Source organism: Triturus cristatus, chromosome 2_1 (genome assembly GCF_964204655.1).
Source record: "Triturus cristatus chromosome 2_1, aTriCri1.1, whole genome shotgun sequence".
In the NCBI taxonomy this organism is placed as follows: Eukaryota; Metazoa; Chordata; class Amphibia; order Caudata; family Salamandridae; genus Triturus; species Triturus cristatus.
The window spans coordinates 762,100,855-762,116,200 of NC_140581.1; the positions used below are offsets into that span (position 1 = coordinate 762,100,855).

General features: G+C 41.6%; 1 protein-coding gene across 2 annotated transcripts in view; it reads left to right on the forward strand.

The window, feature by feature from the left end:
* PRRC1 (proline rich coiled-coil 1) overlaps positions 1-15,346 on the forward strand; it is a 191,292-nt gene that overhangs the window by 49,569 nt on the left and 126,377 nt on the right. The window contains exon 2 of one of the 2 annotated variants that reach the window (XM_085632703.1): positions 4,133-4,238. In XM_085632703.1, coding sequence (XP_085488829.1) covers positions 4,151-4,238 — 88 coding nt within the window. In that variant the 5' untranslated portion in view covers positions 4,133-4,150. Of the gene's footprint in view, positions 1-4,078; positions 4,239-15,346 lie in introns of both variants that reach the window. The other variant, XM_085632704.1, reaches the window with a different exon arrangement.

Genomic DNA, 15,346 nt, shown 5'->3' on the forward strand with positions numbered 1-15,346 from the left:
CTACATACTGGGAAGAAGGTAGTGGTAAGCAATAGTTCCAGAGCTGGAATGCCCTTTTGAGTCTGTGCAAACCTACTAACTTGCATGTTTTAAGGGTTTTCAACAACACTTCTCTAATCTTTTCCCATACTGAGAAATGTTGGAAATATACTCCTGACAATGACAGACGTAAAACTTCTTCCAGGGTTGGGGAAAAAAGTGCTTGGAGGAAAAGTGAACTTGCAAACACTCAGAATATTGCTTGAGCAAACCTACACATGCATATTTGCTCATGCTAAAATGTAGTTCATAATTATTTTCTAGTACTATTTCATGCCCTACATCTGTAAATTCTTGTGAATTCATTAAAGCCATATAGCTGCACTTAATGCAAGGACATATACCATGGGTAAACTTTTCAGTTTTTCTTTAATAATTGAGCCCCTAAGTTGGTCTGGCATTAACCATGACCTTTTGTGTTTATTAAAATTCTGTCTCTCTGAAAGTATCGGCTGGCTTCACTGTGCATGACAGCATTCTGCTCTTTCACAAGGAGCATATCAGCACAGAGTAGTTTTGTTCAGTGCCAGTATATACTGTGCAGTGTGTGCTTTTTAAGGCCAAAATCTAATTTTGATTTTGCCAATGTTTGTCATAATTGTGAGGGCCTAATATGGAGAGAAAACCTCTTATCTGACCTATCTTATTTCTATGGACTTAATCACTTTTGTGTTGCAAAAAACCCCAGAGTGCAAAGTTACTTCAAAAGCATTATCATTTTTTATTTCAATTATTTTCTTTTTATTAAAAAAATATACATAACAAAACATTCATAATTGTTCAATTGAGAATCTAATTCATATGTAGAACATACATTATTTCATACAATGTTTCCACATCAATTTCATTTCATAGATACTTGTAAATATAAAAGACAAAAACTGTATAAAGAAACCTATGTGGAGAGACCCCAAGGGGAAATGAGAAAAACCGTCACATCAACATTCTCACCTATCACTCACTCTTGCATACTATCAAACATTCTACCAAGGCAATTTTTGATTTCTTATTAAAACCACAAACCAACTCTGGCAAGAGATCCTACTACAATTCAAATTCAAAGGGAATATAAACATAGACTTTGAATAGTTCTTGCTAAATCCTAGGATTCTAGGATCAGGACGTAAAGATTGAATTCTTCTGTGGATCTCCCAGTGTATGGTCGGTACTCCCGGTCGACGTACGTTTCGGAGACTGAAATTAAGTTCTACGTCTCCTTCTTCAGGACCAGTGTGTTATTACAGGTATCTTTATCATCTGAGCGACGAAAACATAGGGGTCTCTCTATGTGGGAATACAAAGAAAGATTTTTTTGTATAAGAGTCTTAAATGTAAACTGGGTTTAAGTGATTTTCAAAAATAACTTTTTTAAGTGTGCTCTAGCTTAGTTAGAGCCACCGCAGCTAAGAGATAATTTTAGCAGCATCATTTTTTTGTTTCAAACAACATTGCGCACAGAGAGTAAAGGGGGGATACTACCCAAGAGATGAGTCACCAAATAGTGCTACAAAATGCAGGAAAAGTGCCATAAGAAGAATTACAACCTTGCTAGATTTACTAAGTATTACGCAGTCTAAAAAGAAGAAGGATGTAATAATCTCCTACGTGTGTTTATTGGCGTAGTCTCTGATTTCCAAACACCGGTTCCGTGATCCAACTGTTGTAGTAGACACAGAAATATTCTAGAGGTTTGACTCTGTTGGGTGACAGACAGAACAGAGATATGACCTTTAAGTATATAGTTGTTGTGAATTGTTTGTTTCAAAGAACTGAGGCTTAAGGTTGTCTCACCCTCTGAAAAGTATTTATATATCCTGGTGTACTAGGCCATTACTTCTACGTTCTGTTTGTTCAAGAGCACAACGAAAGTAATTGATCCCACTGTTTAAAATATTTGTGTCAGTTACATCTAAGGACAAAGAAATGAGAGTGTATATTTATCAAGGATGCAATGACACAGTGATCATTCAGCGATGGCACATTTATGATACCTTAAGGTGCTTACCCAAATTATTTAGGTGCATAAATCCTTACAGAGGTGCACTGCATGACTATCCTTTTGCTTTGCCCAGTTTGAAAAGGCTTATTGTGTTCAGGGATACAATCTAAAAGGGAGAGAGACCAAGGATTTACCGTTTGACTCTTGTGAGGTTCTACATCTAACCAGTAGACAACAAGAGAATACAATGATTATTGTAGTTACCAAAGGCAGTATGCAGTTAGCACTAGCATAGCGATGCTTTTAAAGTTTTGTTAATGCTCAAGACAGCCGTTCAAAATTCCAATGACCTCAGGCGACTGCACTATAGTGTGGAATAATGGAGATACCCTATCTGTTGTGTATATTTAGATCACTAGGTGTGTATATTGTAATTGTGAGGGCCCGGCATCTCCCACACCAATAAGGTTTTACAAAAACCATGCCAAAACAAGTCGCACAGCGACAAAACTAAAAAGCTGACCACCAATTTCAGACAGACTGGCATTGCCAATGCTTGTTTATGTTTCCCATAATCTTATTGAAACTGGTCACATTTATTTTCCCTTATGAATATTTTTGGGAAATAATAGCATGCATCAACACATTTCACTAAATGATGCTGCAAAGAAATAGTACCTGAAATTTTACGGTAGTTTAGCGATTTTTTTTATTTATTTTTTTATTTTTATTTTTTTTTTCCCCTTTTTCCCTAGCTTTTTAATGAACATTTTATTTTGAAAGCAAAGAATCAACTATCTTGCTTTCAAGCTTCTGAAAATATTTGCATCTGATCAGAGAGCATTCTGGGAGCCTTATACATAGCCTCATACTGCTAAACATTGAAAACGTATATACAAGTTTTTATACTGGAACTGTCAGTATTACAGTCTGAGCTTAGAACATTTACTTGGAGCACTCACCCTAATAATAAAGGCTTTCAATTAATGAACCATAAATACAAGTTTGCACAGCATTAACACATGGACACAAATAGGACCTTAACTGCAGACAGTGCCCTTTCCTGATCCATAATGTGGTACTGTAAACTGGCACCCAAAAGATTTGTGCTGCAGGGGGTTGGGCCTACTTGCCTCAAGGACAAAATACACATGAAAACTTGTTGCCCTGACCCCAAACGATATGTCCTGGGCGTCGGGCTATAGAAATTCCACATCCCTGGACTCTGCACCACTGTCCTTTATGCCACTCCACTCTAGGCCACTCTGCACCACAGTACTGCACTCCACAATACTCCCAAGATACTCCACTCTATGATGCTTTACTCCATTAAACTCTGCTCCACTGACAGACTTCTCAACTCTACAGCACTCTACTCCACTCTGTGCCATTCTATGACTCCACTCTACAACTCTCTACGCAACTCTCTCTAGGCCTCTTCATGCCACTTTACTCCACTCTATTCTGTGACCCACTACTTCACTCTGACAATCTACTGTACAACACTACAGTCCGCTCCATGCAACACCCCCTGCCACTCCACTCTACACCATTCCACAGCACTCCACTTTACGCCACTCTACTCAACTCTGACACTGTGCCCCACTCTGCGCCACTCTGCTTCTTCCACAACATTCCAAAGCACTGTATGCGACTCCATGACACTCCACTTGACTCCTCTCAATGCCATTCAACTATACTGTACCCCACGCTACGCTATGCCACCCTCCTCCATAACACTCCACCCTACTTCACACCATTCTCCTTGATCTTACTAACTTTTAGCCATGCTGAACAGCAACCACTCTGGAGTACAACATCGCTAAAAGATATTGGCAAAGCCAATAGATCTTACATATGCGAGACCTGTTGGCTTTGCCAAGCCTTTTTGTAACGGGCAACAAAAGTTGTAATCATTCACTGCACTTATCCAATCTAGATGTTCTCCAGATATCCCCTCCTTCCAACACAAATCCTGGAAATGGAATATAATCCAATTAATCTTTTGTTTGGGGGGGTGGTGGGGGGAATTCCCTGTATCAATTGGATGTATCCCTATCTACCCAAATACAAATCCTGACTTTCTTTCGTCCATTTTAGTTTTTCAGATAAACTCTATCTTCAACTTCACCCAAGGGTTTCTTGTCATTCTAGAAAGCACAGTGATAAAAAATGATGGAAGAGAGTGGAATAGAGGCGACACCCCCCAGCACGCCACCTCCAACTACTGCTGTGGTATCTACTGCCACACCCTTACCAGGTATGTGTTATTTCATTATGTGGATGCATTATTTCCATGGCGTTGAATGTTTTGCATGTACAAACGTCTTCTAATTTGCGTTTTTTCTTTCTGTTGCTATCCATAAATCATTGAATTGACAGGCTGAAACGGTAAATAGTTGAAGAATTAAGCATGTTTTTCTTTCATGTAAGAAAGCATCTCCACTTCTCAGCTTTGACGGAACAAAGACAGGGAGCCTTTCCAGATTTGAATCCTAAACTGGTGGTAACACAGGTGAGGCACGGCACGCTAACATCCATACTAGAGATCCTCATCCAGGCTACATGAAATAGTAATCCCAAGTGATTTTATCAATCACTTCTTCACATGATCTTCTGAAATCCCCAATATCAGTGAGAGGCAGTAGTAATCAGCTCTCTGAACATCAGTGTTTCACATCTATACAGCTCCAGCTTTGTTCCTGAGCTATCTTTGGGATTGTCATTGGTGCTAAGAGTGTATCTGCCAATGGCTAGCTGTGTTTTAGCCATTTTTTGAGAGGTTCATGATTTTTTTCTGGTCCCCATTACAGGCAGTCACACGGCAGTATAGGGGTAGATCTTAATAGGGAGTAATTGAGTTACTATGCAGCTGATATTTAACAGGAATAATAAAGATATTGAGATATCCGCAAAGGAGGGATTACTACTTGATCCATTCTGCAAACAATGCCCTAGCTAAATATACAGGTAGGCCTTAATCAAACGGAGAGTTACTGGATGGTGTTGATGTATTCGTCTAACAGGAAGAGTAAGGATATTGTGATAACAATGGAGAGAACATTAATCAATCAGCCCCGTAAACAAAGCCTTAAAGAAAAAAGCGTACAACGTATATTGGTTTAATTAAGATCAAGGAAGCCACTTAAGTCTGTGATTGTTTATTTTAGGACGCCAAGATGTAGAGCTTGACAGATTGTAATAGTGTTCCTCTCTGGCCAAATGTAACATTGTCTAGTAGGTATTTTTTGTTAGATCAGTTCCATAATATGGCCTGTATCCTTTCCCATAAATAAGCTTTAAAAGGGATGTTCTGGATATTTGGCTTTTTAGCATTATCAAGCCCCAACTCACAACCCATGGTATGAAAGTACATTGCATTTTAAGAAAAAAACCAATAGTACAAGAAGGAAATGATTGTCATTGGGGCACGGATTGTAGAGTAAGGTTTCATTCTCTAAATGGTGGTAGATGCACATGGGAATTGATAGACAGAAGAAAGGTTTCAATATGGGCGATCACATTTCTTTTGGCATTTAGTTACTATGTCACCTGGTGATAGTTTATGTATCCTATTCAGACCAAAGATAAAGTTGAGCCAGTGGTTGCAGATGGAGCCCACCACTCTCATTTGGGGGGAACTGGCACTTATTTTTCCTCATCAGACTTTGTTTTGGAGCAAGAGAGAGAGAAGCACAAAATGAGGAAAGGAAGAGATGACTAAACTGTAAGCATGGGAGTAAGCAGGAATGAAAAAGAACCAGTGAGTGTGAGCTAAAGAGGCACGGAGTGCATGACTGTGGAAAAAAGGCATGAGATGAAATCAAGACACCACAGCCTTGGTGTTCAGTAATCTTGTCACTTGTCTGCGCCGACTGTGGACTTCCGAGAAAAACTTTGGGTACCAGCACTTACTATTTGAGAAATTAAGCACTAGTTCAGAAATTTACACGATAATGCTTGATGTATGTAAAAAGGCAATATTATCTAAGTTCAATGATTCAGTAATACGATGACTTTAATCTTTTAATGGATATTTCATGACCTCCCTTCCATTATGAAATTGTTATTATGACATTGGTCCCAAGGAAGCTGTTTTTCTAATCAGCATAACACCGAAACGTTCGTCGACTGACTCGCTTTCTCTCTGTTCATACATCCTATGTATAGGAAGCTATATCTGCACAGTTCAGGGTATAGGTTAAGAATTGGATGTGCTTATGAGAATTACCGTATGTTGTGAGAAAGTGCACTCTTTCTTGCATGGTATGCCCCCACTTTTTGCTGAATTGCTGAATGTACTTTGACTGAGTGTGCCCTAGACTCCTGTCAAGCAGGTGCCCAGGGCCTATGTTCCTTCCCTAAAAACACAAAACCCAATTTGGCAAACCCTGGCCACATGTCAGCCCCTGGTAAATGGTACTCTAGGTACCCAGGGCCTTGTGACCAGGGAAGGCCTCTAAGGGCTGCAGCACTCATTGTGCCACCCTTAGAGGCCCTGTACCCGTACACACACACACTGCCCTTGCAGGCTGGGTGTCTGGGTACAAGACAAAACAAAGAGTCGACATGACACACATCCCTGTGTGCCATGCCCACCACCTACACTGCCATGGCATACATCAGCGACCCCTCTAGCTGGGTGCCCTATGCCAATGGTGTGGGCACAGGAGCAGGAGCCCTGTGCCCCATGCCCCTACAGTACCCAGGTCCATTCCTGGGCACTGTAAGTGCAGTGCTGCCATTTAAGAGCACATGGTGCTGGGAGCTCGTCAAACACGAACTCCACAGCACCATAATGGCAACACTGAAGGCTGAGAAGTTTGGTATCAAACTTCTCAGCACATTAAACCCACACTGATGCCAGTGTGGGATTTAATGTACCAAGCGCCCCAGAGGGCATCTTAGAGATGCCCCCTAAAACCTAACCTACAATCCACGTCAGTTCTGAGGCTGCCTAGGATGTCACCCAGCAGACATGTTGCTGGACCCCTGGGTAGGAGAGCCCCTGCTCTCCTGGGTCTGCAACAATGCACATCCTGGGCGAGGTGCTAAATCTCCTCCCCGAGGATGGGCAGGGGGAATCTTCAAAGGCCTCTCTGAGCTTCCCCAGGCCACTGCAACCCCCCACTCTGGCGGGAAGCTTGGCCGGAAACCCCAAATAAGGACAGGGGATGTGCCAGCTTGCCAACCCCACCCCTCAGGTGGGGGAGGCGAGGTGAAGCACATCTCCGGGCTCTCGCCATCTTGAAGATAGGAAGCCCTGCCCAATCAGGACTAGGCTACTGCCCCCTCCCACAGGAGAGAGGCAGGATAGGGGGTGTACCCACCCCAGGACAGGGACCCATTGGTCCCTGCATTCACCTACCTGTAAAGCCCCTAAATCTAGTATTTAGGGGCACCCTGAGCCTTCCTTACCCAGATTCCTAAATCCGAAGAAGAGCTAGAAGAAAGAAGACCTGCCCTGCAGCTGCTAAGAAGAGGAAGACACCAACTGCTTTGGCCCCAGCCCTACCGGCCTGTCGACCCTCTAACCTGCTCCTGCTCCTGCTCCAACCCGGCATCTCTTGTGGCCAACAACCTCACAAACCCCGGAGGACCTGGCTACCTTTTGACTCTAAACTACTGGGACTCCCATGAGTAGAGGCTCTACTCAAAATCTACTTCTAATCCCTGGCAGCAGCCCAGAACTGCGAACCCTTCACACTCTGCACCTGCCAAGCCTGGCCTGTGCCGGAGTGAACCAAGACCACAAGGGCGACCCCACGGCGACTGTGACCCCGAGTCCGGCACCCAAGGACCTCCCTCGACACTCCTGAAAAAGCCTACAGCCTCAGAACCAGGTGCCCCCCCAACCGCGATTAACAGAGGGTAAGATTTCCCGACACCAAAAGGCACCCCGTGGCCCCCTGTGCCCAATCCCGGGGTACCTACCTATCCTCCAACTACCCAACTTACCTCTCGAAGTGGTGGTGGCACCTGAAGAATCTTCGTCCATGAGCTTGCAGTCTTTTTCCAAACCGGAGATTTCCCATTGAAATAAATTGAGCGCCCGAAGGCTCAAAAGCACCCTGCACCCAGCCGCCCGAGTGGCCCTGGCAGTGCAACCTCTACACCTATATACTTCCCCACTTGCCCTGAGTAAGTGACCAGGAGCCCAGCTCCCACAGCCGCGTGGCCTGCTAGTCAGCAGCCACCAACCCAGGCCCCCCTACCTCTCATAGGATAACATTGGGCCTAACTCTCTCTGCACCCGGCCGCCCTTGTGCCGCTGAGGGTGAACCAACTGTACCTACCTGACCCTGGGAGACCACTGAGTCTATGCCCAGAACCTTAACTCTGCCAGTCGAGTACTTACCTTTAAACCTTTAAAACTCAATTTTCTCCATAGGGTAACATTGACTGGTTTTTCCTGAAATTTCTCCCGTGTGAATTTAAAATATTCACCAAAAATCAGCAGAGTTACGAAAACGAAAATACTCACCTGCTATTAGTTGAGCTCCCCGTGCTGGATCTTGGTGCCCAGCACTGACTCTGAAAAATACTTTCAACTGTACTTACCAGTAACCCAATTTTCTCCCATAGGAAATCATTGACTGTTTTTCTGTGAAATTGCTTCTGTCAATTTCTGAAAACTTTAAATATTCTTTAAAAAAACGTATAATTTCTGAAAACTTACTTACCTGTTTTGGATAAAGGTCCCAGTACTGAGTCTAGGCACCCAGTACTGGATTACCAAAGTAACGAGAACATACTATACCTGCAACTTGAATTTTCTGCCTTAGGGAATCATTGACTGTTTTCTATGAAATATTTTTCGAAGTGTCAACTTTTAAAATAGCAAAATATTGTCTAAAAATTATCACAGTAATTAAGTTGACTCTTATCACTTGATTCCAAGTACTGACCCAGGACTGAATCTAGGATCCAGTCCTGGAATTCCAAAAGTAATCCTAAAAGTAATCTGTTTCAAATAACTTGAAACTTCCTTTGAACTCAATGCATTATTGTGTTTAAAATTGTGTTGCCTATTGCAACCACTTGTAACTTTCTACAAAAGTCAATTGCATATTGCAAAAGTATTTATATAAAGCATCTCATTCTGAGAAAGTATATTTTATACTTATTGTTGGTTCTAAAATAAAACAGCATATATTTTTTTTATATATAAACCATTGGCCTAGAGTTCAGTTATTGAGTGTGTGAGACCATTTGCTGACTGAGTCTGTACAACAAATGCTTTACACTGTCCTCTGATACTGCCTTACTGCTCGACCAAGCTACCACTTTAGAGAGGAAGGTTATATCTAACTTTAGCCTCTGGCAAACCTCTGGGGACTGTGGACTCTGTACACCCTGTACCTATTTGGGAACAGTATATACAGAGCTACTTTCTCACATATGTTATAAATCTTTATGATAGATATGGATGAGTGTCATTGACAGGATTATAGAGGTTGTTTACAATACTTGTATGGATTGTATTTTTATGTGTTTTATGTGTTCATTGGAGGAAGCTTTGTACTAAAACAAGTGGAGATGTATTTTTGATATATTAAAATGTGTGATAGTAGTTTTGTGCAGACTGTTGGTTAATTGTTCTTTAATTCATTTGGAGATAGTATGATGTTTAGCTTTCACTTGATATTGTTTCCCTACCGTAGCCACCCACACTTAAGTATGGGGAAGCCTGTTTTTTAAATCTTTTTTTTTTTTACTGATTGGGTACTGTGATCAGGACCATATACACACTATGGGACTTCACCTGCTCAGACTGGGGCCACAAATGAGGCTTCAGAAGTGGAAACTATTATCCTCTTCTTTACTTGATATTGCATCAACAGTTTAGATGGCAACCAGTGATTTGGAGCTGGCTGATAATTTTCAAGATTGTCTTTGGTCTAATTCGAAATTTTGTTTGTCTATCGTTATCTTTCATCTGTATTCCTAGTTTTTAGGTCGAGCCTGGGCAGCGCATGCACTGTTCTGCGAGGCATACTGTATTGAGGGATGGACTTGAAGCTCTGCACACTCTCCACCCATATTTTTATAGTGGCTTGTGGCATTGTCCTTGGGAAATGCTGGATTCTAATTCATTAATTGGCTAGTTAGTCCCTCCTTAGTACTGCCTTGTTTCATTTTGTAACCTCCCACGAGGACACTCATTGTTGTGTGTTGGTGCTCGGTAGGCTTTAATTGCAGCCTCTGAGCACTATTTTGTTAACTGCTTTTCACCATGCTTTCTCAAGGCTTTATTCTTTTTCCTCATTTCATGGCATGCCACAGTGGCGGCTGCGCTTTTGGTTTATTTGCACCCGCTTTGCGGCGCCGAACGCGTTCGCATATTTTTTCATGCTTTCACGTTTATGGTGCAAAACCAAAGGGGATGATGGACGGAGTGTTGAACATTGCAAGCACTCACCCCCAGTCAACTGATCTGGGTTTAATCCATCATCATTCTTTAGCTCACTCCGCCACCCCAGTTCAGAGATGGCCATATGTAAATCAGTCTGACGCTGTGCCTCATGGGAACAGTCCAGCCCAACCTGCCAAGCCATATCTTCCCTGGACCGGAAAAAAGCATCCTGGGACCAGTTTCTGGCTAATCAGCTGTCATCAGCCAGGCTAGCTTGAATCTAGTGGCAAAGTGAGCAATTGTGTGTCTTTTGCTTTCTCGCCCTAAGTGCGCGAGGTGTACCCAGACGTGGGTCCTGGGTTCACTGTGCAACTGGTATCAAGCTATCCTGGCTGAAGAGGGGTGAAACCCCGAAACCGGTCCTAGGATGCTTGTTTCCAGTCCAGGGAGGACCTGGCTTGGCAATTCGGGCCGGATTGTTCCCATGAGGCACAGGGTCAAGACTGATTTGCATATGGTCAGGTCTAAACTGGGGTGGCATGGTGAGCAAAAGCATGGTGGATTTAACCCAGATCTCTTGACTGGGGGTGAATGTTTTGATTTGTTCTGCATTCCGTCCATCAATTGTGTGTCTTTTGCTCTCACGTTAATGGTGGCCACTCTCCTTTCTTTAGACAAGAAAAGGGGCATTAAACTGAAAGTGCGGCATTGGCCGCTTTTGCAAACAACCATTTGCAATGCAATAGGTCTTGCATTTTCTAGCGTTTCGTGAATGTGACACACCTATTGCATTGCAAATGCTGGTTGGGTCTGGCTAGGTGGAGCTTCTCGTTTATTCATGGAGCCTAATGGTGTGGTAGTAAGATGGGAAGTTGCAGGAAGGACTCCGGGTCACTTGACAGGAAGTCCTGGAAGGCCACAATTAACATACCGAGAAGTTGTTAGAAGTAACAGTGCTTCCTTTCTGTATGTGTTTCCATCTGCTCTAAGCTCACGGTAGAAAGGGTACAGTGTTTACCGTCTCCCACGAGTACAGTATTTCCATCTCTGCACTAACCTAGCGCTAGATAGATGTGGTGTTTTATAGCCTACTTGTACTAACTACATGATACAGTGTTTAAATCCTCTGTGTTATTCAACTCAGGAGGTACTATTTGAAGTATTTAATGCGACATAAGAAGTGTAGTTTAATTCATAGGTTGTGTGTACACAAGGTGTCCGCTATCAGTTGAATAAATCAATGCATTATGTACAATCTTGGTGTCTGGCTGTATCAAGAACCTGGCGCAACCTGGAACTGTGCAGTATCTACTATCTGTCTACACTAAGCACATAATAAAACCAATGCAGTAATTCCCCTTTGACTAACTGCACCAAAGAGTTTGTAAAATGTTATGTTTACAGCTTATGGGCCCGAGTACCCAAAGCATGATGCAAATAGTGCTATTTTAACAGCGTTTTTTGTGACATCACTGACATGGTTCAAATAGTGCTATATTTACTGCCCTTTTACTTTGGCTGAGTTCACCAAGTCTTTTAGAAATTCTCATTTCTTTGCACACCGGTTTGTGTTTATGTGCGCACGCATGCGACTGCAGTAAAATAAATGATGCATATAGAGCAATGTAACTGTTATTTTTTTATGGTTTATAGATTATTTGTTTATTTTTTGTGTATTGTGTATTCAGAATTTTGCAAGCCTCGATTCTTTCACAAATAAAGAGTCAGCACAACAACGGTTTTTCATGATATTGACTCGATTTTAATAGGCGCCAGGGTCATCGCTGATAGATTGGGCAGCACTTTTTAGGTTTTTCAAGCACCGACTTTTGTGCTGCCTTTTCATCTATGGGTGAAAAAAAGCCATTTGTATTCCGTTAAAAGGGAACCTTCGTTGTAATTGCATGCAGGCACACATACTAAATGTCATAGATGTTCAGTGAAAGTTATCGCAACATACACACTTGTATATTAGACAGTTTACTGGCAAGCCACCTTTTTAAGATCTTAGAAATACCCACATTTAGCTAAAGTATACGCATGTACTTTGAAGGCTTCGAATCAAGTGGAAGATACTATGAAATGCAACTTTGGGATCTTTGACTGGAATAAAACCCCTACAATGATTGAGTGGATACAAATAGGTCTTGCATTTGCGAGAGTTTAAGCTATTGACTTTGTAAATGAAAATGCATTTTATTTATCTGTTGTCTAAACCAACACATAAATTAAAGGCATTATCATTTACAATGCCAAAAGCTCAAACTATCGCACATGCGAGACCTATTCCATTGCAAATGCTTGTTCACCGTATGCCGTGGAACATATGATGCAGTGCAAGGATGTTGCCAGCATGACTCTAAATTTCCTAGTGGGGCTTTACTTGTATATACATGGATGTTCAGAGTAACTTGAATAAACGACTTCCAACCGTATTGCTCATCCCCGTCTTCACTTTGAGTTAAGTCTTCTGTGTAACAGAGATGCTGTGTGTCTACCTATTTCTGCTGTTAATAGAATATTGGGAATAAGCATCCACCTGTGAGGTGACCATATAGCCAGCAATAATCCCTTTTTCCAGCCACCTTTTTCCCATTTTAGGAATAAAACGTTTTCTGTAATATTTGTACTGTTTTACAACCTGTCCTGTTGAGTGAGCCAGCAAACGACGTTAAAGCTTGCAGAATACTGGCCTATGCCTTAACTTTACACATAAAATAGTACATATGAGTTGGGCAGAAGAAAGAATGAGAAAACAAGAGAAAGGATACTGAGCAAAGAAATGAAAGAAAGATTGCATAGCAAGGTCTTCATTGTTTTTCTGAAGCAGGAGCACAACTGCCTAGATGGTGTATAGTGTGAAATATTGCCTCTGAGAACACCGTGCACAGTTACCAAACTGAAGCATTTGGAGACTGTTTTTTTTTTTTTGTGGACTTAGGCATGGTCTGTCGACAAAGTGAAGTTGATCTGCATGCAACTCTCGAAGGGGCCTGAAAACTGAATTGAAATTTCCTGTGTCTTTGAAAATGTAGGATGACCCATTTATCCTTAGTATTGAGCTAGACTTGAATGTCACATCTTCTTAAAACATCTAGAGGAAACACTGTTCATAGGTTTACTCATTCAGTCTCACTTGGTTTGAATGCTCAATAAAAAGGTTGAAACACTTGTGTGAATAGGAGCCCCTTGACATCATTTTGATCATAATCTAGCAAGATAATTCATGGTTTCATGCAGCTGTAGAGAGATACTGCTGTGCCCTCAGCGTATCTCACACTGAGGACATCTGAATCCAGGCCAGCTGAATCCAGGCCAGGGTTAGCTTCTGTGAGTAAAAACCTGATTGAAGAACATGTCATTGCCTGAAACTCTAGTGCCACTTTTCTAGTAACCTGTACATACATTAATGTTTGAAATATCTGTATGGTGCGACCAGTGGAAAGGATACTTGTAATCATTTTCCTGCATCATTGATGTCTTCATTGAAGTCCTAAATATAGATTACTACTGTGTGCCTGCAGAGATCCTGGAACATTTCCTAATAATAATCAACATACGTATACATCGGAGGTGGTAAGCAGTCATTCCTAAAATGCATAACCTCCATAGCCTTAACAAGCTACATTTATTCAGAATCCCTTCTTTTCAAATATCTAAGTTAAACATAAAACAGCATTCCAGCATGAATCCAGACATGCTGATTAGACAAGCATGTTGCTAAATTTGAGGACATCACAGTGGAATGGTGTGATTGCCTCTGCATCTTTGTTAGTAAATTTGTCTTGCATAGAAGACTGTTGTGTGGTTATTATAGACCAGTGAAGATGCTCTGGAAACAACCATTGTCTTGGCCATTCTGGGGCATTAGAATAATTTTCACTTTCACATTTCTGAACTTCTGCAGAACTAATGGAATCAGTACGCTTGGCACGAAAGGGTGGAGAAATCTCTCAGACTAGTCCATGCAAACAGCCTTGTCTAGTGATCTTGGTTCCAATACTCTGAATATGAAGTTTGGGCATTTAGCATTTTATGATGTTGCAGACAATTCCAGTTGAGAAAAATCTCAATCTGAGAGAATACTTTCTAGCACGCTGTCTTTGAGAACATATATTGATGGTTTTATATGAGAAATGTACTGAGAAATTCTGCTTAAATGTTTTGTAGTTCCAGCTAATACATTCTGAATGGATAGGTTTCTTGCTACAAGCCAATTCCTATTGCCAGAGCTTTTAGAGAAAGTGTCCTGATCTGGTGCCTTCATGCTTATTGTGATTTTATATTGTGATCATGTCTGTCTGAATTAGATCAGGTCTGTTGTAAGAGACAGTAGGAAAGCCTTGAGAGCTACGTAGACTGCCCCACATTGATGTGAAATATGGGTTCTCCATCAGACCCAAAACTCTGCTCTGTTCTGCTACTGTGGATCTTGATGGAATGGGACTACCTTCAGAACATTTAACCATCTGCACCACCAGGGAAGGGACAGTTTCACCCGATAGAGAGAGATGAAATATGTCTTCTGTTTTGTTCTTCCTCTGAAACCACTGATCTCGCAAGCATTGTTGCAGCAGTCTCTTGTGTAACCTTGCATTTGGTGCAATGAAGATTCATGCAGTCATCAATCCCAGGAGGGAAGTTATTTGACCAGTTATTCAGGAGTGTTGAGAACTTGATGGCATTTCTGAGAATTTGCATATTCATGGTTTTTATTTCCCAATGCATTCTGAATGGTCTCCGCCAAGCAGATCTAATAACAACTTTAACCTTAACCATAACAGGAGCCCAGCCTTGCTCAAATGACAACCCTATTCCTAACCATAACCCTATACTTAGATTTACTGTTCGCACTAAATCTTACACACCATTAACATGAAACTACCCCTTAGACATCAGTGTAAACCACAATCCTATATACTACTTTTAGCCTATCCCATAAAACAAACTAAATTCCAAGCAGTAAACCTATCTATAACAACATTTTATCTCAATCATTTATTAGCAATAAC